At 31.3% G+C, this 26,037-nt stretch overlaps 1 protein-coding gene across 1 annotated transcript in view; it reads left to right on the top strand.

Annotated features, from left to right (window-relative positions):
* The first annotated feature begins 1,247 nt into the window (after positions 1 to 1,247).
* The window catches only part of LOC111637751 (zinc finger and BTB domain-containing protein 14-like), a 35,611-nt gene continuing 10,821 nt past the window's right edge, over positions 1,248 to 26,037 (top strand). The window contains exons 1-7 of the mRNA XM_023383315.1: positions 1,248 to 1,352; positions 4,301 to 4,510; positions 13,049 to 13,127; positions 17,523 to 17,671; positions 21,278 to 21,341; positions 23,521 to 23,666; positions 25,510 to 25,594. Of these exons, the coding sequence (XP_023239083.1) occupies positions 4,334 to 4,510; positions 13,049 to 13,127; positions 17,523 to 17,671; positions 21,278 to 21,341; positions 23,521 to 23,666; positions 25,510 to 25,594 (700 nt within the window). The 5' untranslated portion in view covers positions 1,248 to 1,352; positions 4,301 to 4,333. The remainder of the gene's footprint in view (positions 1,353 to 4,300; positions 4,511 to 13,048; positions 13,128 to 17,522; positions 17,672 to 21,277; positions 21,342 to 23,520; positions 23,667 to 25,509; positions 25,595 to 26,037) is intronic.

The following is a 26,037-nucleotide window of genomic DNA, read 5'->3' as shown; positions in this document are numbered from 1 at the left end:
AACTGCAATCTAATGAATAAACTACATTATTTTTTTCTAACTCGTTATGTTCATTATTTTCATGTTTACTGTCAATCAATTTTGCTATGGTTCTTGTGTGGTTTGTTGACAAAAGAGCATTTGAAATTGATCGGTATCGGCACCTTCCGGATTTGGTAGCCCGCGTGCATGTACGCACAGCACGCGGGCTGTCAAACCTAGCAGGACCGTCTCTGATTCCACTCGTAGGGAGCTATTTGACTAAGTGGTTAAGATTTAAAGAGTACAGAATATTTATGTTATTTTTATGTACGTTTCATTACAAAGCTATACAGTACTTAATTATAATTTTGTTTAAAAGTATATTTATACAATTGAAGAATGTTTTGTACCAGGTATGTATATCCACCACGCATTTTATTTAACCAAGTAAGTTTTTATAATTTTATATTTTATAAAAATTTTGGTTATTTTCATAGACTGATATTTGACAAAGACCACACTTATCGGTCTTTATTTTAATTAAAATGACTGATCATTCTGACATCAACGCCTTCTAATTTCGAGGGAAATTCACGAATTACATGTAAAAACATTTTAAAAATCAATTTTGAATATTTTCTAGACGCAAATGCGATTCAAGTAGTGGTACACGGTACATCACTATGTACCAGTACGTCAAAGGTCTACTCTTGATGACGTCATGAAGTTTGTCGCGAAAGTTGCTTAATTACACTTTCTATATGCAAAATTTCTTCAATCTTAACACAAAATAAGAAAAAATGTGCTTTTTAAAGAATTTGCGAGATTTTCCGAGATTAGAAGAATTTCCCTGGTTATAAACAAACGGATATACAGGAAAAGAAGTGAACGTGTTTCCGAATTATGCGATTTAAACGTAATTAATCTCGACAACAAGACTTTGAAATTCGGTCCGAATACCAATCATCACGAAATAGTTCATCGATACAAATTGAAAAGTGTAAAATATTTTAAAGAAATTCTTTTCGATTTCCATCTGGATTATATTTTTTAAACATTAGATTGAGTAAAAAAAGTAAACTAGTTAACAGATTTTATTAATAGAAATTAAGAAAAATCCGATATTTAAAAAGTCCTCCGACTGAGTAAATATTAATATTAAATGCGCTTCGAAATGAATTAATATTTTTAAATTTTATGAAATTTTCCGTCCTAACTTTTAAACTTATTTTTGCATCCAGACGAACTCTTTGCCGTCGACGCTATGTGTTCGAGAGGATCAAATTCAAAGTTAACGGTTAGTACGAAAGTTTTAAGTTTTATGAAAATTTGTTCCGCGAATTTATTAACTTGAACGTGAACCGAGTCCGAATTGACCAAAACTTCCAATCGTAAGTTACGACATCGTAAAATATCTCGTAAATAATAAGATAAAAAGTAATTGTGGTAGGCCGATGAAGTGGACAAAATGGCGACCGAGTATTTGGCGCCGTCGAGTCGATCGTCTGTTTTAAATATTTCTGATTCGAAACTTGTAAGATGTTAAGGAATGGCGAGAAATTAATTAAAGTTCTCACGGCGGAATTAACTTAAATAGGACGAAATTTATTAAATATATTTTTTGATAATTTTTATGAAAAGTGTATTAGTACTATTAACATTTTATGATTACAGATTTACGTAACTTATTGTAATATATTTACAGTTGACCCCCCTATAACACTGTTGATTATTCCGTTTTATATGAATTCCATGTTGTACGAGTCACTTAGATTTTACAAATACGTGAGCTGTTCACAGCCCTTCACATGTATTTGTAAAATCTAAGTGACTCATACAACATGGAATTCATATAAAACAGAATAATCAACAGTGCTATAGGTGGGTTGACTGTACATATATTAATATTAATAAAGAAAAAAGCATTGACAAGGTTTATGATAAAATTTATTATTATTTTATATCAATTGCAGGGCATTCTATATATATAGGACATTAAGCATATGGTTATTACGTTAGCTATATCTAATCTGTGTTATTTATAAATTAAATTTGATGAAATTTTTACATATAAAGTTCTATGGAATTTTACAAACTACGCAGACCAACATCACGTATCTTGCATTTTGTTGTAGTTTTTGCTTCACATAATGACATTGTCAAGCAGAATTATACAGAACATCATTATTTTGGTTTTTTGCTGGAAGTATCTATCTGTTTAATCTACAATTTTTCTCTAATATTTCATTATCGAAGAATTTTGAAAATAATTTTAAAGAAATTGCTTCGTCTAAAATGCAATCTTTGGCATCAGACAACACACGATTATCGACAAGTTTTGTTTCACGTATTTCTCCTTTTCACTTTTTTCAACTTCGGCACGAAGTTTCCTTAAGCGATACTTAATATTCAGAAACTCGAACTTCGTATCTGAATTTTGGTAGCATATTTTCACATCAATTGGTACTATTTTATTAATATCAATATTCTTACTTTTGAAACTGTTGGTAATTCTATATTCTCAGCTCGAGTTTGTCCTGTAAGTTAGCAGTATATCGAGTAACTCTTTCTGAGGTTCATAAAAGTTAACATATCTAGAAATAAGTACAATCTGTGCAATATTATTCACATCGCAAAATTCACCAAGGCAATATAAAATTTTGATGTTTAATTTAAATCCATAACCTGCTGATAGTTACATCCTCTGCCATACAAACAGTTCTGTCTCTTGCAGTCTAGGTGGACAATGGTGTGTCTTTTATTTTAGCAATTCTTTCTGTTTTGTTTTTAAAATTGCAAAATACATATTCGGACATTTTAATAAAGCAATCTTTCACAAAATCGTTTCAGTATTTCTAGAGCGGCAACAAAACTAGTAGTAGTTGTACTATCACATGATTTTACCCGATTTGAAAATGTGCTTATACTTAAGTTCGTTTTTTTTTTTTGAAGATCTACTGTTATTTTTTATTTCTTCTCCCTCTCTATAAGTGTTTGCAAATGCTTCGTGTTTATATAAAAATGACTTTGTACTTTTGATTTTTTGTTACTAAATTTTTCTTGACATATTAAACACACTGGAAATCCTATTAAATTTGCAACAGCTGTGTAGAATTCAGTCCAGTCACTTCTAAATTCTCAATTTTCTTCTACGTTTCTCATTTTCCAGCCGTATTAAATATTACCCTCAATACTAGAATAAGCATTTATTCAATATTTTTTTTTGCACGCACATAGGCTATAATGACATAAACACGAGAAAATAAGAACAGTATAACACTCTTATATGCCAAACCAACATGATTGCTAATGTTGCCATTTTTCAATTATATCAAGTAGGAGAAATTTCATTGGAGTATTCGTGATGGTTTATGTCTCTGATTATAACTTTACTTTGTCAATTATCCGGAAAGAAGTGAAGCGGAAACATTTACTCAAATTAACCTTTCACCTTTTTAAATGTAGAAAATAAAACGGAAAGCAGATTAAAAAGTAGAATCGCCGGTAACTTGATATTTATATCAGATTTTATTACTTCATTTTTACATCNCATCGGAGTATTCGTGATGGTTCATGTCTCTGATTATAACTTTACTTTGTCAATTATCCGGAAAGAAGTGAAGCAGAAGCATTTACAGTACTCAATTTAACCTTTCACCTCTTTAAATGTAGAAAATAAAACGGAAAGCAGATTAAAAAGTAGAATCGCCGGTAACTTGATATTTATATCAGATTTTATTACTTCATTTTTACATCTGTTTAAAAATACTGTTTTTTCAATAAAATTTTAATTGTCTGGATACTTGGGAAAATGAGTAAAAGCTTCATAAACAGTTTATCTCCCTCATGGTTTTGTCGTTAAAAACAATTTTAATAATTTCATCTTACAAGAGAGAATTTCTTTGCTTTTTATTTAAATTGTGATGCGGCTGACAGAAATTTTTCAAATTTTAAGTATGAAATGAAAAACTATTTTCGCTTGTTATAAATATTTACAAGCCGGTTTTAAAAACAATAATTGCTTACATTTTAACGCGTGAGTTTTAAAGTAACAAATTGTCACATGGAGTGGAGAAGTGCTTTCTTTCGATAACGTCAACGTCGAGCTTGTACTCGTTTGTTTAGTATAACACTAACAACACTACGTTTTTAGTTTGTTTCTTACTTGTACTAAATTTTAAATTTTTGTAATGCAAAAATTTATTAATTGATATTGATTAATAATACTCTATTCAACTACAAGAGGTAAGTGATTCGCATTATATCAACTTTATTCACTTATTTATACAAAAAGTAATTTCAACTCGACTGTTTTAAAATTTTTTTTAATTAAATACAGTGTTGACATACAAAAGTATTCTAAACTAAGAAAATGGAAATAAAAGAAGAGTTAGATACAAAAGATTTCAATTTTACTTTTGAACCAAGTAAAGAAAATTTTGCTGTTGTATTAAAGAATTGCAAGAAAGAATTAAAAACGGAAGATAAGAAGTTTTGTGTAAGAATCAAATCAGAACCGTTAGAATATGAAAACGATAATAATACAGAGGTGAGTAAAAAGTAGTGTTCTCTGAGGTAAAAAACACATCCGTGGGACATTTTGGAGATAGAAAAAAAGCATAGGCAAATTTCTCACAGAGTAATTTTTGTGGACTACCCAATATCTCGCGAAAGGTCATATGTAAAGGTACGGTTCCTTTGACGTTTTTATTTATTTACATTACATTGAAACGTCAGAGACGATTGTATTCCACCCCCCAATAACAAAGAAAAAAAAATGATCCCCAATAAAATGATTACAAAATATAAAAGATATAACAGACATAATAAAAAAAATTATAAATTAAGTAAGACAACAGATACATTATATATTATATAAAATAGATTTACATTTATTTTTAAAAAAATTAAAATCACGATATAGATAAGGTTCAACAGGCTGTATGTGAGATGCTATACGGTAAAAAAAAAATCTTTGGGAAAGAGAAAGGCGAAAAAAAGGGATGAAGAAGCATGATGTATTACGAGTTCTTACAGTAGGGATGCGGAGACCTAGCCAGTAATTGAAGATTAGACCATTGAAGTATTTAAAACAGAGAATGCGGTCAAAATATTTTAAGCGATCAGAAAGATTTGGAAGACCAAGGCGAACTCTTGCCACATCGTGGTTGTTTGTAATTGGTAAATTGCAGAATTTGTGTATCAGAAAATAAACTTTATTTAATTCAGATTGTATTTTTTGAATCAGATAAGGGGCAGCCATGGCCCAGACAGGTAAACAATAATCGACTATTGATTGAAAATTAGTAAAGAAAATTGTTCTGAGTACGGTCTTTGAAGAGATATTTTTGCAAAAACGCCAAATAAAGCCACGTCTAATTGCAAGAGATTTAATAATGTAAGAGATATGATCATGGAATATTAATTTTTCATCAAATATAATACCAAGGTCACGATGAGACTGGACATAGTTTATTTTAGAAGAATCAATAAATATGGAAGGGTGGTTGGGATTGCGAAGTAGAGAAAAACACATAATGACAGTTTTATGAATGTTGATTTTTAGATTATAACTGGCAAGATTAGAACGTAAAGAATTGACAGTGATCTGAAGGGAGGAAGGATCATTGGATAAAATTTTGATGTCATCGGCGTAGGCAATTACTTTAGAGTGGTGGTTGGTTAGTAATTTATCTATATAAGCTGAGAAAAAAAGCATGCTTAGTACAGATCCTTGAGGTATGCCACAGATAGGAGAAAAAGGGAAAAAATCAAAGTCACCAATGTGAATCTTACATAGTCTGGATAAATAGTAATTGTTTAACCAACAGTAAAGAGCGGGATCTAAATCAAAATAATTACTTAGAGTCTGAAGTAGTAATTTAGGAATGATAGAATCAAAGGCTTGGGAGATGTCAATATAAATTATGTAGGTGGATTTTTTGTTCTCAAAATTTTGCAAAATAGTATAAGTTGTTTCAAGTAGGTTAGTAGTAGTCGAAAGGTTACGGATGCCACAGTGTTGATGAGGGGAGAATCTGGAGGTAATTTGGGTATAGATTTTGTTATATAAGCAAATTTCAAAAATTTTTAACATGGCTGATAGTATAGTTATTGGTCTAAAGGAATTATCTTTTTTGGGGAGAACCTTTATATTAGAGATTAACCACTGATTTGGAATGTGACTAGAGTTTAATAAACTTGTGAAGAGTTTGGAGAGAACAACAGCGGATATTGCCTTTAACTTTTTAAAGAATTGAGCCGGAATTGAGTCTGGACTATAATTCGAGTTGTTTAGGCTATCTATGGCAGACTTAACATCAGAAAAAGAAATAAAGAATTTATGTTTACATTGTTGAAAAGATAGGGAATGAAACTTAGCTTCAGGTAAAATGCGAAAATATCTGGATTTAATATTATTAAATATATCATATATTTTATCGTCTGGAATAGATTTTTGTGATAAGGTATTTTTTTTTTAAAAGTTAGGAATGAAATGTCAGAAGGTACGAGGATCAGCAGCAAAATTAGACACAGTTCTGTTAAAATATTCTAGAAAAGCAATACGATGTTCCTGGTAATAACGTTGTTGCAATATTCTATGTAAGTATAAGTCACGTGGGTTACCATAACGTTTCCATTTGCTCCATTGTTTTCTAACCATATTGGATAATTTCTTTAAGTGTAGAGGAAGCCATTTATTGGCAGAAGAGTTGATTTTACGGAATTGTAATAATTTTTTAATAGTTTCAGAAAACAAGTTGTAAATTTTATCAGTAAGTTTCTGAGGAGAAATAGGCGAGTTGAGGAAGGTCCAATCAATGGAGCAAAGGATTTTAGAGGCCTCTGTGCCATTGAATGGGGCCCAGATTGGAATATTAATGTATTTGGCAGATTGCTATTTATTGGTATTTAATAAGACATCTAGACATATTGCATTATGGTCAGATTTGAACCCCTGAGCGTAACTGGTAGATACAACACAATTATAAGTAAAAGCAAGATCAAGAAAATTATTAATTAATACGAGATGGAAAAAGGATTACCTGTTTAAGTTGGAAAAAATAGAAAATTTCATTAAGGAAAAATTGTTCAGTCGGGTCAAGGGAGGAATAATATGGGCCATTAGAATTCCAAGAGATGTTACGCATATTGAAGTCTCCGCATAAGATAATTTTAATATTTTGGGATTCAGAGAGAGAAATAAGATATCTATGTAAAATTTTAAAAATGGAATCTCTTTTATTATGGGGGGATCGTATATCGAAATGACTATTAGATTATAAACAGAAAGTTTGACAGCAAGGATTGAATCAAGATATTCAAATACTTTTACAGGTTTAAGCGATGGGGGAAAAATCAAAAGGATTTCACCACCACGTTGAATATTACGCGATAAAGCAATATGTGAATAACCCAAATTGTCAATAAAATTCAACACATCATCAGAGTTTGGAGTAAGCCAACTTTCCGTTAATATAAATAAATCATAAAAATCATTTAAAATCGAGGCAAGGAACATGCATTTGTTATTAATGGACCTGACGTTTTGGAAAAAAATTTTAAGATTTTTTGTTGAATACATTATAGGAGGGGAAAAAAACTGGTTCTATGAATAAAGATGAAGGCGATGAGGAACTATCAAAAATGTATAAACTAATTATAGACAAATCAAAATATTATTATATAAAATAGACTCAACCTGCATATATCACGAACAACACACGATTAAAATAAAACTGTATTGAAAAGACAAAAATGTATATTAAAAACAATAAAAAGTAAATAGAACTACCAGAAATAATGTAAATTATATACGTTAACAATTTTTTTCCTTCTTTTTTTCTTAAATTAACGTCTTTGCTCGTAGCGTGCAAAAAAAAATTTGTTAAAACAGAGCTCAGTGCAGGTGGCAGATTAAAATCGTATGGACGATACCATTAACGACGAGAGACAACGATGCTGGACGATTCCACTTTGTTGAACAGGTAGATTACAAAAAGTATTGCACTGCAGATAAGTTCTACAAATGATGACTAAACAAAACGAGTGTCTCCAAAAAGAGACTCGATTGTATTAATTATATAGAATCTTGCAATCTAAGATGGTATAAATTATACACTTTGACAAAATTTTGATAATATGGACGTCTTTGCTCGTAGCACGAAAGAAAAAAAATTTTTGCTGGTATAAGTGTGCTCTACAGCTGTATAAAGGTCTCAACAGTCTCATTCGGCGCTTGAGTATGGTATCTCTGATGTTGATTGGCGCTTGAGTATGGTATGATTCTGATGTTGCTTTAAGGACGAGAAAAACAACTAAAATATTAAAATATAAAATACGAAATAGGAAAGAATATCTTTATAACTTATGGTCGATCCGAGATAGGCANCAATTAAATAGTCAATGGGAACAATTAAAAGGGATAATTGGTATGAGATTTAGATTGTAGGAATGAGATGGGAGAATAACTTACAAAGAATTGATTAAAATTTCTAGTTTTTTTGGATCATCTCGAGGTCTAACAAAGGATTCAATATAATAGATATAGGCATAGTAAGGTTAGTGATATAATCCTGGGTTTGTTGATTGAATTCTATCTTTTGCGGCGACCGCCGCCAAGACGCGTTTCTATCAGCCAATAACGGTTCGTCTGGTAGTCACGTGAGAAAATACACTCGCATGGTGTTTTAATGACGGAAAGTTCGAGGCGGTTAACCCAGATAACTAAAATCAGAATAAGGAGGAAAGGATAACAAATTTTAAAAAAAATTCTACACAAATTATCATATATAATTTAATTCAAAGAACAAAACAACCGAATCTTACTCGAAATAGTATTATTTATCGAGAGATCTTAATCGAGGAATAAGTCTATTTTGTACACAAGTTTTTGTCGATCCAAAAAAATATCTCTAATTTCAAGTTTTCGTTCGAATCTTCGACAAAATCTAGCTAAATAAAGCAAGCCGTACAAAACAAAATTTGTAAACACGTGGATTGGGGCAGTGTCGGTATCGTTCGCCATCTGAATACTGAACGCATGCGCTGAAATATAAGCGAATTGCCGCTTGTGTGGCTGTGCTGCCGCGCGGCGAAAATGCGTTTGCGACACCGCTTTTCCTTGCCGCGCCGCATGTGTGTATCTGGCTTTAGGCGATATAATCGCTTATAACATCGCTTATTATAGTCATTGTTGAAATTATTGTTGGAATAATAAGCAAAGCGTCTACACTATTTGAAGTAGATAGTACTGTACTGTACATTGACGTAAACTGACCTACATTTGGCGAAGTCAACCACCCACAGTTGAAAGAAAGAAGATAAACGATACTTTTATAATCAAGGGAGAAACTTCTCATCACTTGACTTGCAGTGTTTGTTTCAAAGAAAAAATATATATTTTCAAGTTATAAACGTTGCAAATTAATCGCGACTGTTTTCTAGTTATACCTTTTTTCGAAAATTTGTAATTTAAATGATATTAAAAATTTAACCATTGTAAACTAATATGTTTATAATAGAAAATTAAAAAGAGATCAATTTTAATAAACCTAACGGTGCTGATTGGCAGCAGTGATATATAAATATAAACATGGATTACTATCAATAATTATAAATGGTACAATCCAGTCGATTGACCTATTGGAATGTTTAAAAGAAACAAATAAACCGTGGCGCGTTATAACTATCGGAATATGGCAAATTTAAATTAGAGGATCCCACGTGAAGTATTGGGAGAACTGGAGAAGAGGTTAGGAGTGGATGTTTAGTGGACATCCGTTTATTTCATTAAATTTTATACAAGTTATGCATTTTATTATGTTTCAGAATTGCTAAGTTTCTACTTATGGTATCTATCATTTGTAAAGTTATCAAAGTTTTTAAGGGAAGGAGTTTTATTGAACGATCCCTCTAAATTATTTAAAGATAATATTTTGAAGGAATTTAGAGGCGACAATTGTACGGAAATATGGTCAAAGTGGAACAATGGGGTAGGAGCGTGTTAATCTATACTAATATTATAAAGAGGTAATGTTTGTATGTATGTATGTATGTANGAAAGAATATCTTTATAACTTATGGTCGAACCGAGATAGGCACGTTATTCTCGATGACAGGACGAAAAGGTCATATGGCAGTTTTCTATAAAATTTGTCATTTTGGTGATAGTATTCGTTTTCTATGGGTTAAGTAAAAAATCTGGCACTTTTCAATCGAACTTTACAAAATATTACACAAATTGTTTAATTATTTATATATATTACAATATTGTCATTAATAGAATAAAATACTTGCCCGGATAAGAGCATAAAAAGTATAAGGATTATCATATTAAATGTATTAATTATTGTACACAATTATATAAAAGCTATATTTTTTGTCAGATAGATATGAACTTATTGTAGTTACAAAGAACAGAAAAATACAATTAAATAGTCAATGGGAACAATTAAAAGGGATAATTGGTATGAGATTTAGATTGTAGGAATGAGATGGGAGAATAACTTACAAAGAATTGATTAAAATTTCTAGTTTTTTTGGATCATCTCGAGGTCTAACAAAGGATTCAATATAATAGATATAGGCATAGTAAGGTTAGTGATATAATCCTGGGTTTGTTGATTGAATTCTATCTTTTGCGGCGACCGCCGCCAAGACGCGTTTCTATCAGCCAATAACGGTTCGTCTGGTAGTCACGTGAGAAAATACACTCGCATGGTGTTTTAATGACGGAAAGTTCGAGGCGGTTAACCCAGATAACTAAAATCAGAATAAGGAGGAAAGGATAACAAATTTTAAAAAAAATTCTACACAAATTATCATATATAATTTAATTCAAAGAACAAAACAACCGAATCTTACTCGAAATAGTATTATTTATCGAGAGATCTTAATCGAGGAATAAGTCTATTTTGTACACAAGTTTTTGTCGATCCAAAAAAATATCTCTAATTTCAAGTTTTCGTTCGAATCTTCGACAAAATCTAGCTAAATAAAGCAAGCCGTACAAAACAAAATTTGTAAACACGTGGATTGGGGCAGTGTCGGTATCGTTCGCCATCTGAATACTGAACGCATGCGCTGAAATATAAGCGAATTGCCGCTTGTGTGGCTGTGCTGCCGCGCGGCGAAAATGCGTTTGCGACACCGCTTTTCCTTGCCGCGCCGCATGTGTGTATCTGGCTTTAGGCGATATAATCGCTTATAACATCGCTTATTATAGTCATTGTTGAAATTATTGTTGGAATAATAAGCAAAGCGTCTACACTATTTGAAGTAGATAGTACTGTACTGTACATTGACGTAAACTGACCTACATTTGGCGAAGTCAACCACCCACAGTTGAAAGAAAGAAGATAAACGATACTTTTATAATCAAGGGAGAAACTTCTCATCACTTGACTTGCAGTGTTTGTTTCAAAGAAAAAATATATATTTTCAAGTTATAAACGTTGCAAATTAATCGCGACTGTTTTCTAGTTATACCTTTTTTCGAAAATTTGTAATTTAAATGATATTAAAAATTTAACCATTGTAAACTAATATGTTTATAATAGAAAATTAAAAAGAGATCAATTTTAATAAACCTAACGGTGCTGATTGGCAGCAGTGATATATAAATATAAACATGGATTACTATCAATAATTATAAATGGTACAATCCAGTCGATTGACCTATTGGAATGTTTAAAAGAAACAAATAAACCGTGGCGCGTTATAACTATCGGAATATGGCAAATTTAAATTAGAGGATCCCACGTGAAGTATTGGGAGAACTGGAGAAGAGGTTAGGAGTGGATGTTTAGTGGACATCCGTTTATTTCATTAAATTTTATACAAGTTATGCATTTTATTATGTTTCAGAATTGCTAAGTTTCTACTTATGGTATCTATCATTTGTAAAGTTATCAAAGTTTTTAAGGGAAGGAGTTTTATTGAACGATCCCTCTAAATTATTTAAAGATAATATTTTGAAGGAATTTAGAGGCGACAATTGTACGGAAATATGGTCAAAGTGGAACAATGGGGTAGGAGCGTGTTAATCTATACTAATATTATAAAGAGGTAATGTTTGTATGTATGTATGTATGTAAATTTGTTTGCAGCAGGTAATCTCCGAAACTACTCATCCGATTTCAAAAATTCTTTCACCAATATTTAGAATGGAACTTCAGGGTGGACATAGGCTGTACATTATTCCGTTAAACATTCGTATAAATTAAAATATATAATCTAGGTTAAGGCTTTTATGTCCAACAGATGGCGCTACGAGTACGACGCCCTAAGTTTGCTTTTCTGTGAGGCATTATGCTTTTCTGTGTAAATGAACTAAAGCAGATCATCTTCTATCTATTTATATAAATAAAAATGTAATGTTCGTTTGCTCCTACCGATTCCTTTGAAATTTTGACACAACGCTGCATTCGAATACGCACGTGTTTTTATATACGTGTCGAAATTTCCCCCACTGAAGGGAGATGGTTAGGATTAAGGCTTACCGTAAAGAACTCTGCTTCTATTTATACTATTTTAGATGCGGTTTTTTGCGTTTTAATAGGGTACGTCAACAGAATGTACACTAAGAAGAAATTTTTCGAAAAATTCCCCCCCCCCACGGGGAAGTGTTATAAATTTATGATACATTTTGAGCCACAACAATGCGTGGCGGGGTCTGCTAGTAGTTAATAAGAACGAGTGGAAATAGATATTTTTTGTTTTTTATCATAGGAATCGGAGGGAAGAATAATTTACAGACTTTTTAAAAAATTTTTGAGTGAACCAGTGTTGTTCTAACAAAAACACAATTCAATATTTTATAACTAGAGAAGTTGATATGATGTATTTTGAGGTGTAATAATTTATAAGCTGTCATTTTCACGTCATTTTTTTGGTATGAGGATGCTCCAGATTTTAATTAAATGAACGAATTCTTATAATACAATCAAGACTAATGCAGATGAAATATTATTTTGAAGGAATTTATCGATTAAACGCAATTTAATGTTTCGGTTTAAGTAATTTTTTAATTATTCTTCTGTAAAATATAACTTGTGTGATAATGTATTTTTTTGTGTTGTTTCAGATAAATACTTATGAAAATTTAAGAAATAACACAAACTCTTTTAATCCTTGGAGTAATTCCGGTTATACCAGTGAAATAGGTAAGAGGCTTAATGCGCTTTACATTATAAAAATATGTTTCTAGTGATTAAAAGAATAGTTATAGCATAAATATCAATAAATTCATATTTATGTAAATATTAATTTGATAACATTTAATAACTTTTTTAAACATTTTATATACAGTGCATATCAAATTAAATATATTTTGTATATTATAATGGCGTTGATAGAGTTAAGGCCATCTGTTGGGCCGGTTGATTTTGAAAGTGTGAAAACCGATCAGGTTACAGGTTGCACTTACGTGTGGGCGCGTATTCTGAAATGTCTTTTGTTCGTGTCAGTTAGATGGGCAGGACGTGACCGGTGTCCAGTCGGAACCGTTAAACCAATTGTTTGTTAGATATTAAACAGCGATTTTTAACGATTAGAGATCTTTATGTTACTACTAAAGCTCGAAAGTCGTTAATGTGTACATTACCTAGCTAATCTGCAGATTAACTAGGTTGATCCGTTAAAGTTGTGAAAATTATAACATTTCTCAAATTACCTAGATAATGTGCAGGGTATCTAGGTAATCCGAACATTATCTACTAGGCACTCGGTAAAGTGAAAATAAGATCTTTGCCACAAATAAATGTACCACAAATAGGTGTGCTTGTCGCAAAAACCAATTGCTATGAAATTCAACGTGTCACCAATCTTTAGACTGCACTAATAACTAAGCACAATTGGATAATGTTACCTACTGGAAACAGTGGGGACGCACGTTCAAACCTAACCTAACCTATTCTAATAATTTGGTTGGTAATAATTATGGCAATTTATTAGAATAGGTTAGGTTAGGTTAGAACGTGCGTCTTCACTGTTTCCTTTCTTCTATTTGCTGGAATCAGAGACGAGCCGCCATTTTACTCACCATAGGTAACATTAATTGCTCAATTATATCATGCGATCACCAGAAAAAGTATGATAACTTTATTATTTTTCGTCTCCGGTCCAAAAGTAGGGTCCCCTCAGTTCAGATAGATACTCAAAGTCCCGAAATTCCATAGGTATCTATAATCTATCGAAATCATAAGTATCTATAATCGAAATCTATATAATAATTTCCCTAATTGTAATAATATTTTAAACCGTTTGATTTTTTGTGTTTTTTAATTGGTTGATGATCGATTCTATCAACTAATTTGTTGATTGTTTGATTGTATTAACTTGATTCTTTACATATCAAAAATTAAATAAAGAACATTATGTTAATTTAAGCGTACAGAAACGTTGCTGTTGTCCAGCAAAGATCTATTTTCACTTTACTGAGTGCCAAGTAGGTAATTTGCAGATTACCTACATAATCTGCACACTACCTAGGTAATTTGAGAAATAGAACAATTTTCGCAACTTTAACGCATCACCCTAGTTAATCTGCAGATTAGCTAGGTAATGTACACATTAACGACTTTCGAGCTTTAGCGGTAACATTTACACCATCATTTCAATTTATTAGCATGGTAGAACAGCGAGTATCCCAATTTAAATGTGATAGTGATATGATAAACTAAATTTTTTTAAATGTGATAGTGATATGATAAACTAAATTTTTAATTAAAAACAAATTGTATTCTATCACCACGTAGTCATTTTGTCGTTTAATTCCGAAAGTGGAACATGAATTTTTCTCTTTTTGGCTTATAATTTCCAATACGTTATAAATTTTGAAATTTGACAGGAATAATTTATTTATAATTGATGCAGTTGTGAAATATAATGGAAATTATTCGGAAATTTTTCAATTCTAAATAATTTATTTTTATAATACATAGAACTATTATAAATAGCCCCTTGAAAGTAATTTTTTCTGCTCAGGCAGGTTTCGCTTAGAGAAGTTTGATGTATAATGTTTTCCCAAGTCTCACCTTTAGAAGTGTGGGTTAGTTGGTGAATAGTACATTTATAAGCCCTGTACCAGAACCTATTCCGTTATTATTTTTTCACTTATTACAGGTTAGACTCTATATTCAACATTTTAATGTATTCATTTTAATGTATTACGTGAAAGAAATAAAAGTCGTAAGCTTATCTTAAGATTTTCGAGGCTACTGTAAACATAAACGTGTAAAAAAATAATTCAAGACAGAAACAGAAATACTCAATTTATACACGAATTGCGCGTAAACAGCTCGAGCAGCAACCATAGCTTCCGAATAACCCTATACAGTAGAGAGGTTACGGCCGACGATTTCAACGCGAAAACGTGTACGTCAGACGTTCAGCGCCGCCTTCCTGTGAGCCTAGAAGTTTGACAATGACGTTTGGTACGTCGAGCATCATTCTACTGACGTTGCAAACGCCATTGTTAAACTTCTAGGCTCACGGGAAGGCGGCGCTGAACGTCCGACGTGCACGTTTTCGCGTTGAAAACGTCGGTCGCAACCTTTCTAGTAAAACCTCTGTAAACCGACTATTTTTCCGGTTTCAGAAGGTTTAGTTAACATGGAAAATGGCAGCATGTAAGAAAAAAGGGGGTTACTCAATGTTAGGGTTTAACTACCAGGCCTGGACTTTGAAAATCAAAAGCAGCAATAATAATAATCCAACAACCACATATAAGAAACAGTTCACAATGGATATAATTTTTATTATATTGGAATAAGAAAAAAACAATTTGTTAATTGTACCAACTAATTGAATATTTGACAAATTTACTAAATAACAAAAAGAATCAACAATCACTCAAAGAAAATCGTACTTCATATAATATCAAATCCAAAATTTCACCTCCACCTCAAAAAGAGACATACATCAAAGTATACAGCTTACACTAATCGCTTCTCAGAGACGTGTCTACATCGTTCGTCACCAGGAGCTACATCCCGTGGGTGTATTGGATGTGCCATCTTTATCCTATGTTCAGTGCAGCTCCGCACTACCCTAATTTACATCATTTTGCATTACAGGATCAGTCACTGATGCAAACTAAGTCTGCCTTTTTTGACTTTGTCACATGTGCTTAGGAGTTTGTCCTTAAATAAAAAAGAACCACGAAAAGAAAATAACTAACTAAAAATAATGCCCAAAAACATAAAATAACGGTCGGACATTGACTCTTTTACAAGCATTCCGAAGGATTCTTTCCGTTTTAACAGGTTTACGTTTTGATCAGGTTTTACTGTACACGTGGCACTAATTTTCAGTTCGTATAGTTATGACACGTGTTCACCATATGACCCTAATTTATCCTGACGAAAAAGTGACAGCGTAATGTGTCAAGGAGTTAATTTGTCATTTAATCTTAAAAATAAATTTCATAATAATATGAAAAATAATAGTCATGTGCCAATATGTAATTGCGCGATATAATTATCTAATATTAATTACATCGAGAGTGATGGGAGAGACTCCGCACCAAATATATAACCTACTGAATGACTAGACAGGAATCACAGACAGTGCCGTAACTAGGCAGGTGCAACAGGTGCACCCGCACAGGGCCCACTTGGAAGGTGGTATAAAATGCATGTATTTGTTTTATTATTTTCCCAAACCTAATTAATTAAGAGGCCTAAATGCAAATTCTTGCACAGGGCACATGATTGACTAGTTAAGGCACTGATCAGATTCCGCTATTCGGAGGTCAATTTATTCGTCCACCAAGTGCGTGTATTAAGTCTAAATATCGCATTCGAAAGATACTTGTTTTCTTAGTTACTATGCAACATTAGAAGAAATTCTATAAAGTTGTTGGTTACTAAATAACAAAAAGAATCAACAATCATTCAAAGAAAATCGTACTTCATATACTGTAATATCAAATTTAAAATTTCACCTCCACCTCAAAAAGAGACATCATCAAAGTATACAACTTACACTAATCGCTTCTCAAAGTGGCCGACGTTCGATTGCTTATATTCCATAAGCAATCGAAAAGTGCAACAATCGCAAAAATGCTGTATTATTTTCTTCCGGCAATGCAAACGCTCTTACAAACAAACAAACAAAAAAAAAAAAAACTACCGGTTCTACTAAGCTCAGATTACACACTTATCTTTTCTCGTCATCCGTGAGGGGCTAGCGAAACTTTCGGATCTAAAGGTCAAAGTTTGGGGAATCCCTTATAATTATTTCATTCTTTGCATAATATCATACTTTTTTGAAGACTTTTGCATGCATTATTGTTTTTTACACATCGCTTTTTTACACGTTGCGTGTTTATTTAATAACGAAAAGAAGTTTCTAATAACATTTATTATAATTTGTGTCACAGATCACACCAATACGCCGTGACAAATAGCTCGTTTTCGGCTTGTAATCCCATATAAATGATGTAGTGAAACATGTAATTTAATATTGTTAACTATTGAAAATATGTTCAGTTTTATTTTATATTCCAAGTTTTTCTGAGAATCCTTTAACACAAAAGTTTGTGAATTTCACTACAGATATCAAGAAAGAAGTAAAAGAGAATTGTGATGTTAAACATGGTATAAAATCAGAATGTAAAGTTGATTTGAAAAAATTGAAAATTGAAGTAAAGACTGAAGATTGTAAAGAAGTTGTTCATCTCCCAGATGATAATGAACAGGTAATGGTATGTAATACAAATTTCGAAATATTTTACAGTGAAATTTTAATATTAACTTAGGTTTCCGAATGGTTGAAAACGTAGATCAATGTCACTAATATAATATTATGCTTTGAATTTAGGTGTATTCTGTATTAAATAAAAAATATGTATTGTTATAAGAAAAAAATGTAACAGCGAGTTGCGCAGCTTTTTTGGCTGTTCAGAGATTTTATTTAAAGAATAACATTTATATTATTAATCATGATAAATAAATAAAATTGTCTGTGGCGCTATGTTATAAAATCTCTCTATAATTATGGAAATAATAATTATAAAATAAAAAATGTTTAATCTTAATGGTAGAAATTCATTTTGCAAAGGATTGTAGATGCTAAATCTTACAAACCTTTAAAATGCAGTTTATTTTATTATATCATGTAACGTTTTCGGTCAGTTAATTGACCTTAGTCAGGAATGAATCGAAAAAATTTTCGATTTATACCGAACGAATCCTATTATGGAACGTTTTAACTTTAAAACTTTTCTAACTTCTAGACGTTAAGAAAATTTTAGTGTTTAGTTATTTATTCGTAAGTGCAGTTAGAGAAAAATTATAGATGCTAACAAGAAATAAAATCTTTATTAACTCCGATCCGACTGGAGATTTTACACGTGGACATTTTTCATCTCTTCACCCCTCGACGTTTTTTTACCAAAATTTAATAGCAGTGATATTTTTTATGCACAACGTATAGTACTAAATTTCGTTTCTTAATCTTCACTTTATTCTGAAATATTAAATAAAATAATCGCCAAAATATACACCCACACATAGACATTCACGAAACTTTTTGTAATTTTTTTTTTGGGTGAAGAAGATCTCAAAATCTGAAAATTTGCAAAAAATCAGTGGGTGAAAATCGATCAGATTTGAATACTTGATCTTGTTATGCATTCGTAACATCCCTAAAATTAAAAAGCGAATTTCAACATTAAATTTATATATGTAAGTTATAGTGTTTCAAACTTTTCTCAGTTGGTAGTTTGGGTATTTCTGCTTTTTTGTGCACGATAAATTAGAGAATAAACAAGGAGTTCTTATTTCAGCTCCATCGATGGGTCGGTGAGGTCCACAATGGATGTGGCCACATGTTGAGGAAAGTGGCTCGACATACAAGCAAAATTTACGAAATCCCTGACAAAATTTACTTTGAGATTCATTCAAACGACGACAGTACGAAATAACAGATTTATTTATTTTTCTAATACAGTGGATGATCGTGTAACGAGTATAATCCGTTCCAAGACGTTCCCTATCCGAATTGTTCATTAACCGATTATCGATTTACCATAGGTTTTTATGGGAATTTCATTAATTCCTTCTGGAAACCCCAAAATATAAAAAATATATATTTTCTTACTACTTTTATTTATATGTAATAATAAAAATACATACATAACTGTCTTGAATTTTTATTAGTCATGTTTTTTCCGTTTGTGAGGGTTAAAAAATCTGTCTAATGTCGATTCCTTTTTTTCCCTTCAGGATTTTTTGGAAATAATAGCATTGCAATTGTAGAGATCCCCTAGCCTCATTCTAGTTTGGATGTCATTTGGATGATCATTGTTCTGACATCCTCCCACTCCTTTAAAAGATTTTTAATAGCAGATTTCGGCATTGGTCGTCTTTCGTCTTCCTGTTTTTCAAAAGAAATCACATCTCGCTGAGTTTCTTGCTGTCCTTAATTTATCTCTTGCTTGGTTTCTACAGTGAGCATAGTTCTTGACACTCCACCACTCATTTTAGGCTCCATAATTTTATCAATTTCTCTTTTAAATATAAAATTTAGAAAAGCACTTACTAAAATTCAGAGAACAGAAATCAACTAGAGCACATAAAATTATTTAAATTCAAGGTCGAGATGAAATTCGAAATTTGGTATTTAAACGTTAAGGAATATTTGAGGGGACAGTTAAACTCTCGTCTTTCGTAAATAAAAACCGACGCAAAGCTTTAATGCCGAACAGTCTCGCAAAGACTATAAAAAAATTATTTGTCAGAAAGTTAAACGAAAAGCTGGAATTACAAAGGAGAGTCAAAACTCGGTGGAAGTCTATCCGATCGGTACTGGGTTCAGCGTCGATGTCGATGTCTTCAGCGGTCCGAAAGGTTTCGAATTGTCACCTGGAGATAAAGTAGACCAGTCGGTATTCAGTATTTTATGGCGCTTCTTTTACTATTTGTTCTCTGAATTGTTCGTTATCCGAACATGTGTTCGTTGTCCGAACATAAAAGTCTTTCGCGAGTGTTCGTTATCAGATTCGTTCTCAGTCCGAACTGTTCATTAACCGATCACCCACTGTACTAATTAGATAAACACAGATTACAATAAATTTCTAATCATAATTTGTTGTAAAGTAGCAGTTGACTACAACAAACTAATAGAGACGTTGCGGCCGAAGTTTTCATTGCTAAAACGTTAACATCGAGCGCCGCTATCTTGTAATCCTAGATGTTTGATAATGGCGTTTGGAAAATGGCGAGTAGAAATTAGACTTAAACGTTTGCTTTTTCTGTGTTTTGGGTTAAATTTATGACGTATTTTATTAAAAATAATGATTATTCAAGCATTTGTGAATAACACTGTAAAGAAACAGACGTATTTAATCCAGAAATTATTTAATTATTCAATTTTTTTGCAAGTGATGTAAAATGCCTATAGAATATTCATGTATTTGTGTTCATTACAGCTTATCATAATACTGTAGAAGTAAGTTTGTTCTTTAATTAACAGCATTTTCTGTCATCGACATCATAAAACGTTTGTAAATTTCTGAAAATAATTTCCCAAGCTGCTTTCGGATTTATATAAGCCACAACTTTCCTCTGGGATTTCACTACGCTAAATTACTTTATAAATAACATAGATCTGTAGCAAAATCAGCTTACATCATTAGTAATATCTTTATCTATGGACAAGATGGAAAGTGAAGAGTCTCGTTTGTTATTTTGTTAATTTCTCCAAAAGACTAAATAATTTCTACAAAATTTTCAAAACAGAATAATTAATTTTAATGCTATCTTCTGAATGTAGCTTATATATAAAATCACGGAATAGGGATTTGTAATATACGTGTGTATTGACTTTTATATTACTTTTCCGACTGTTATATATAACAGAGGGAAAGTATGACGATCGATCAGAAAATGATTCACCAAGACATTTACGTTTCTAAACTCAGAACAACTTAGGACATTTTGAAACGCTGAAAAATGGAAAAGGAATAAAAAAGGGAAATCGAGGCTATTAAGTTTTACTACTTAAAAATCAAGAGAGTGGGAGATAATGGAGGTCGTGTGTATCTCCAATAGGGTCGGACTTAATGATGATTTTACTCGTTATTTGCATTTAACTTTTTTTTATGTAAAACGCATCTCTACTTTTAAAATTCAGTTCTTTGCATTTCTATAATAGTTAAAACTATCATATTTTATTTAAAAAACGTTTTATTAAAGACAGCGCCATCAAAATTTTAAAACTTTGCCGGGAAAGTTGAGCAACTCATTATTGATTTATATATTATAAATGATTAGTAGTGGTTGTCATGTATTTTTTGCATATTGTTTAGCCTGTCAGCAAAGAATACTTCACTTTAAACGAAAATTTTAACAAGGATGAAATGAACATCCAAAGTAAGTAACATTTTCACTTAATTCAAACTTTTTATATTAGCATTATTTAGAGGGCAGCTGAAGAACTGCATTCAAGTTTCAACTGTCATACATTTAACTGGGATTATATTTGATATTTGAGAATTATAAGTAACTACCTACATCGTATTAATATAAATTTGAATTTAATAAAAGTATGTTGGGATGATCAGAATTACTAAATAACAACTCATGAGTTGTTATTTAATGATTCATATTACCTTGCTTTTTTATGGATCCGCTAGAACAGTGTTTTTCAATTTGTGGGTCGCGACCACCAGGGGGTCACAAAGCCGTACGGGGAGTCGCGGGTAAAAGAAAAAGATAAGTGTTTGTAGGTCCTGCACTATAATAAAGAAAACTACAATTTCAGTGAGAAGGCTGTATATGTTTATTTTACAGTACAATTGGTTTTTCAATTGATATTTAGGTCTCAATAGAAAAAAAATGAAATACGTAGTTTTTAAAATCACTGATATAGTTTTAATATGGCCCTGGGGAGTTGCCAGAATTTTTTAACTTGTAAAGGGGTCGCGTATTCAAGAAGGTTGAAAAACACTGCGCTAGAATAATAAAGAAAATGTATTGAAACGAAGTAAAAGCGAGAGCGTTATAAATATAATATCAAAACAAAGAAATACGTTCCTTCCAGTAGAAAATACAATAAAATTCATGGGAAGATTAAAAGGATATACTTCAGGGATATGTTTGCATCTCATTCTAAACAAGAATTTACGTGTGATTTATGTAAAGAGACTTTTACAAATAAGAGAATATTAGAAACACACCTGTCATATTAGAAGAAAAAACCATTTCGCTGCTCAACCTGCAATAAGAAGTTTTTGTGGCAATTTCTATTGAGAAAACACATGATAGAACACAAATCTGGATATCAAAACGAAATTTTTCTTAGGAATTTACGTTTGTAGCCATGTGGAAATCAAGTGAAGTCATCTACAAGAAATGGTAAAAAGTCGTTATTCCTCTGGAAATTAGATATTTGCTGTATGCTTGTTCGATATGGTAAGAGAAGTTTAGAAAGACACAAGAGAATACAGAGCTAATGCCTGCGATATATGTGGAAAAGAATTTAAATTAAACTCTCTGTTTTTGCAACATGAACGAACGCATAGTAAAGACCGTTCTTTCACTTGCGATATTTGCAATAAGAGTTATAAATGGAAAGAAAATTTAAAAAATCATCGCGAAACTCATAGTGATGAACGTAACTATGTTTTTCAGGTATGTATGTAACAGATGTTTTAAACCAAGTTCTAGTTTTAAACAGCAGATTCGTATATTCAGTAATAAATGCAAATATTATTGTCATATGTGTAACAAATATTTTAAAACAAAACACTATTTAAGAAAGTTAAAGTAATTCATAGCGATAGAAAAAAGTATGTTTGTCACATATGAAAAAAGGTTACGCTAATACTGTACAAGTTTCTTAGCCAGATACTGCATTATTAAACATGAAAATACCTATTTATGCCATATATGTAGGAAGCCATTCAAGACAAACCATGCTAAAAGGACATTCGAAAATTTACATTGCAAGGTGTGTGATATTCTGCCCCCTTTTTTGTATTGTTTAAATTAGTATTGTTCTCCTCCTAACCCTAGTAATTGTACAGAAAAAAGGGATAGTCTACAATCAACGATCGAAACTCTCTTTCCGGGTTAAATGTCACAGTCTATACCGATAAATTCGATCAACGATAAAATCAACAAGGCAAGAACGGAGGTTTAAGAGAAATAATAAGCGGCGTTTCTCACCCTTTTTTAGCTGCACGTAGCACGTGTTTGTTATAGAAATAATAAGCGGCGTTTCTCACCCTTTTTTAGCTGCACGTGTTCGGTTATTGTGCGGACACCTGCACAATAACCGAAACAACATGATAATAATTGTCTCGCTCGTCGACTAACACGATATTTAATATAGGCTAAACAATCTAGAGATTGTTGTCAAATCTGAGAAGATATTTAATTAATTAATTAATTATCATCTCAGATTTAATAATTTCATACAAAATAGAACTGAGTATATTTTCATTAATTAATTAGTTAATTAATTAATGAAAATATACTCAGTTCTATTTTGTAATACAAGTTTTTTCTTTAAATTTTTAACACGAGAACTTTGAAAATTCCACTACAGATATCAAGAAAGAAGAAGTAAAAGAGAATTATGATATAAAACAAGGTATAAAATCAGAATGTAAAGTTGTTTTGAAGAAATTGAAATTTGAAGTAAAGAGGGAAGATTGTAAAGAAGTTGTTCATCTCCCAGATGATAATGAAAAGGTATTATTAGTAAGTAATACAAATTTCAAAATATTTTACACACTTTTAGTGATATTTTAATATTTACTTAGACTTGTGAGTAGTTGAAAACGTATCTCAATAACAGTAATGTAAAATTATGCTTAAAATTTACGTGTTTTCTGTATTAAACATAATAATATGTATTATATAAAAAAATCTAACAATGAGATGCGTAACTTTCCCGATTCTTAAAAAATTGTATTTAAAGAATAACTTTTATATTATTAATCATTAGAAATAAATATTACAGAAGTAACGAAATTTTAAGATTTTGTTATATAAAAACGTTCTATACTTTTATTATTATGCAATGACATAATGCTTAATTTTGGAGGTAGAGATAAGTTTTATAAACAAGTGCAAACGGTAACAACAAACAAAATCTTGATTAAGTCCGATCCTCACTCGACATATTACACGTGATGTTTCTTTTAAAAAATTTAGCATCAATGCTCTCTATACAGAAGTTATCCTGCCAAATTTCGTTTCTTAATTTTCAATCCATTCTGAGATATTAATTCTACATAATATTTTAAATGTATCTACTTTTGTATCTATAAATTTATATTTCATATGTGTAGTTGGAGTTTAGTGTATTGTATTTGTAAAATGTATGATATTTAAGCTGTATGAGGTTAAAATGTATTTGGGACTTTTTAAGTCCCGTCAGGCCAAGCAGTAGTAGAACTCGACTCGAGATCTCCATTTTCGATGAAGTCTTTTGGAGATTCACGATGATCGAGAGATTGATTATCACAAAATAAGAAATCTGAAGTTATCTCTCATCGAAAAAATCTGGCAACGAGTTGCGTAACATTTCCGGCAAAAAAAATTGTGTGTGGCACCATCTGTTAGGAAATTTTATTCAAAAACCATTTCATATTATTAGTTGTTATAAAATGGCAAAAAGCTTAATTTTCAGATTAAAGATAAATTGTATTTTTAAAAATTTTAATATGTAATAATAAGTAAAATCTTTATATTTTTAAACATTTGTTTGGGTTGAGGAAGTCTTAAAACTTGGAGATTTCCAATAGCTGACGGACAAATTTGATAGGATTTTTATACTTTCGGTTGTTACACGCACTACAAGACACGAAAGTAAGAGAAGTTCAAAAAAGAAAAGACAATCAACGAGAAGATATTTATTGTGACATCCTCACAATGCCGGGCTGCAATTTTTGATTATATTATTTTTTTATTTAATTTAAAATATATGCCCTTCACCTGAAATTAGTAGTGGCTTCCCTTGTACGTTATACTTTCCCTGTTTATATGAGTTGTGACGTTTACGTATTTAACTTCTTTCAGAGGAAACTTTCTGAATTGAAACAACTTTACTTTCGATTTGCATCGGAAGTTCTTGTATACAAGAATTTCCGATTGCCTCTAAGCATATGTGGTTTCGGCTTTTAGCTGTCTAACTCTGTTGTCGATATTTAGAAAAAACTGTCAAACAGTAGTACAGACTAAGGAAAGTGGGTATTTATAAGTCTTTTGAAATTGCACCCCGATTCTTAATAAACTATAATTTACATATTCATATAGTATCAGCTTCATTTAATAGGGCAAGAAGTACTGATAAACTGTATACGTATATCTGCTGAAAACCTGAATTCACGTTTGGAATTCAAAATTTTTCTTTGAAAGGTGTTAAATAGATGATAGGAACTACTATAAAAAGAAAAGTAGAAAGTAGGCCATATTTTTTAAAAAACATTTAGTAAGCGTACTTTTATGCTCTACTTTAAATAATTGTTCATGTGTTTTTCTATAAAGGTGAATCTGTGTAATAATATTACGTAATATTTTATTATTTCAGATAAATATTAAAAGAGAACCAATTCCTACTAACAACACAAACGGATCCACTATTTGGAGTCATTCTGGTTATAAAATCGAAAGAGGTAAGAGGCTTAATGCTTTTAATACTACGAAAGTTTTTTGTAGTGATAAGAATAATTCGTAATACATAAATTCATCTATATATATAAAAATGAATGTATGTGTGTTGTCTGTCTGTGTGTGCCCTTCATACATTACCACACCGTTTATCCGATTGCCGTGGAACTTTGGAAAGTTGTTTAATATACTCCAGCGAAGGTTTGTGGCATAGTACGATTGCCATGAAACTTTGGAAAGTTTTTTAATACACTCCCGCGAAGTACATTTATCCTACGATAGATGGCGCGAGTTTACACGAGCATTCGAGCACTGTGTGTTCGATCCATTTCAAATTGTGAAGACCATTTCCCCCCTCCAAAAAATATCTCTATATATGCATTTGTGAACTGTTATTTACGATATTTGTAATAATTTTTGTTTAATCACTTTATTTCAACTTTTTTTT

The sequence above is a fragment of the Centruroides sculpturatus genome, unplaced genomic scaffold (genome assembly GCF_000671375.1).
Source record: "Centruroides sculpturatus isolate CEXI.00-Female unplaced genomic scaffold, Cexi_2.0 scaffold1145, whole genome shotgun sequence".
Taxonomy (NCBI): Eukaryota; Metazoa; Arthropoda; class Arachnida; order Scorpiones; family Buthidae; genus Centruroides; species Centruroides sculpturatus.
The sequence above is the reverse complement of the archived record's forward strand: the minus strand, read 5'-3'. Positions and strand labels throughout refer to the sequence as shown.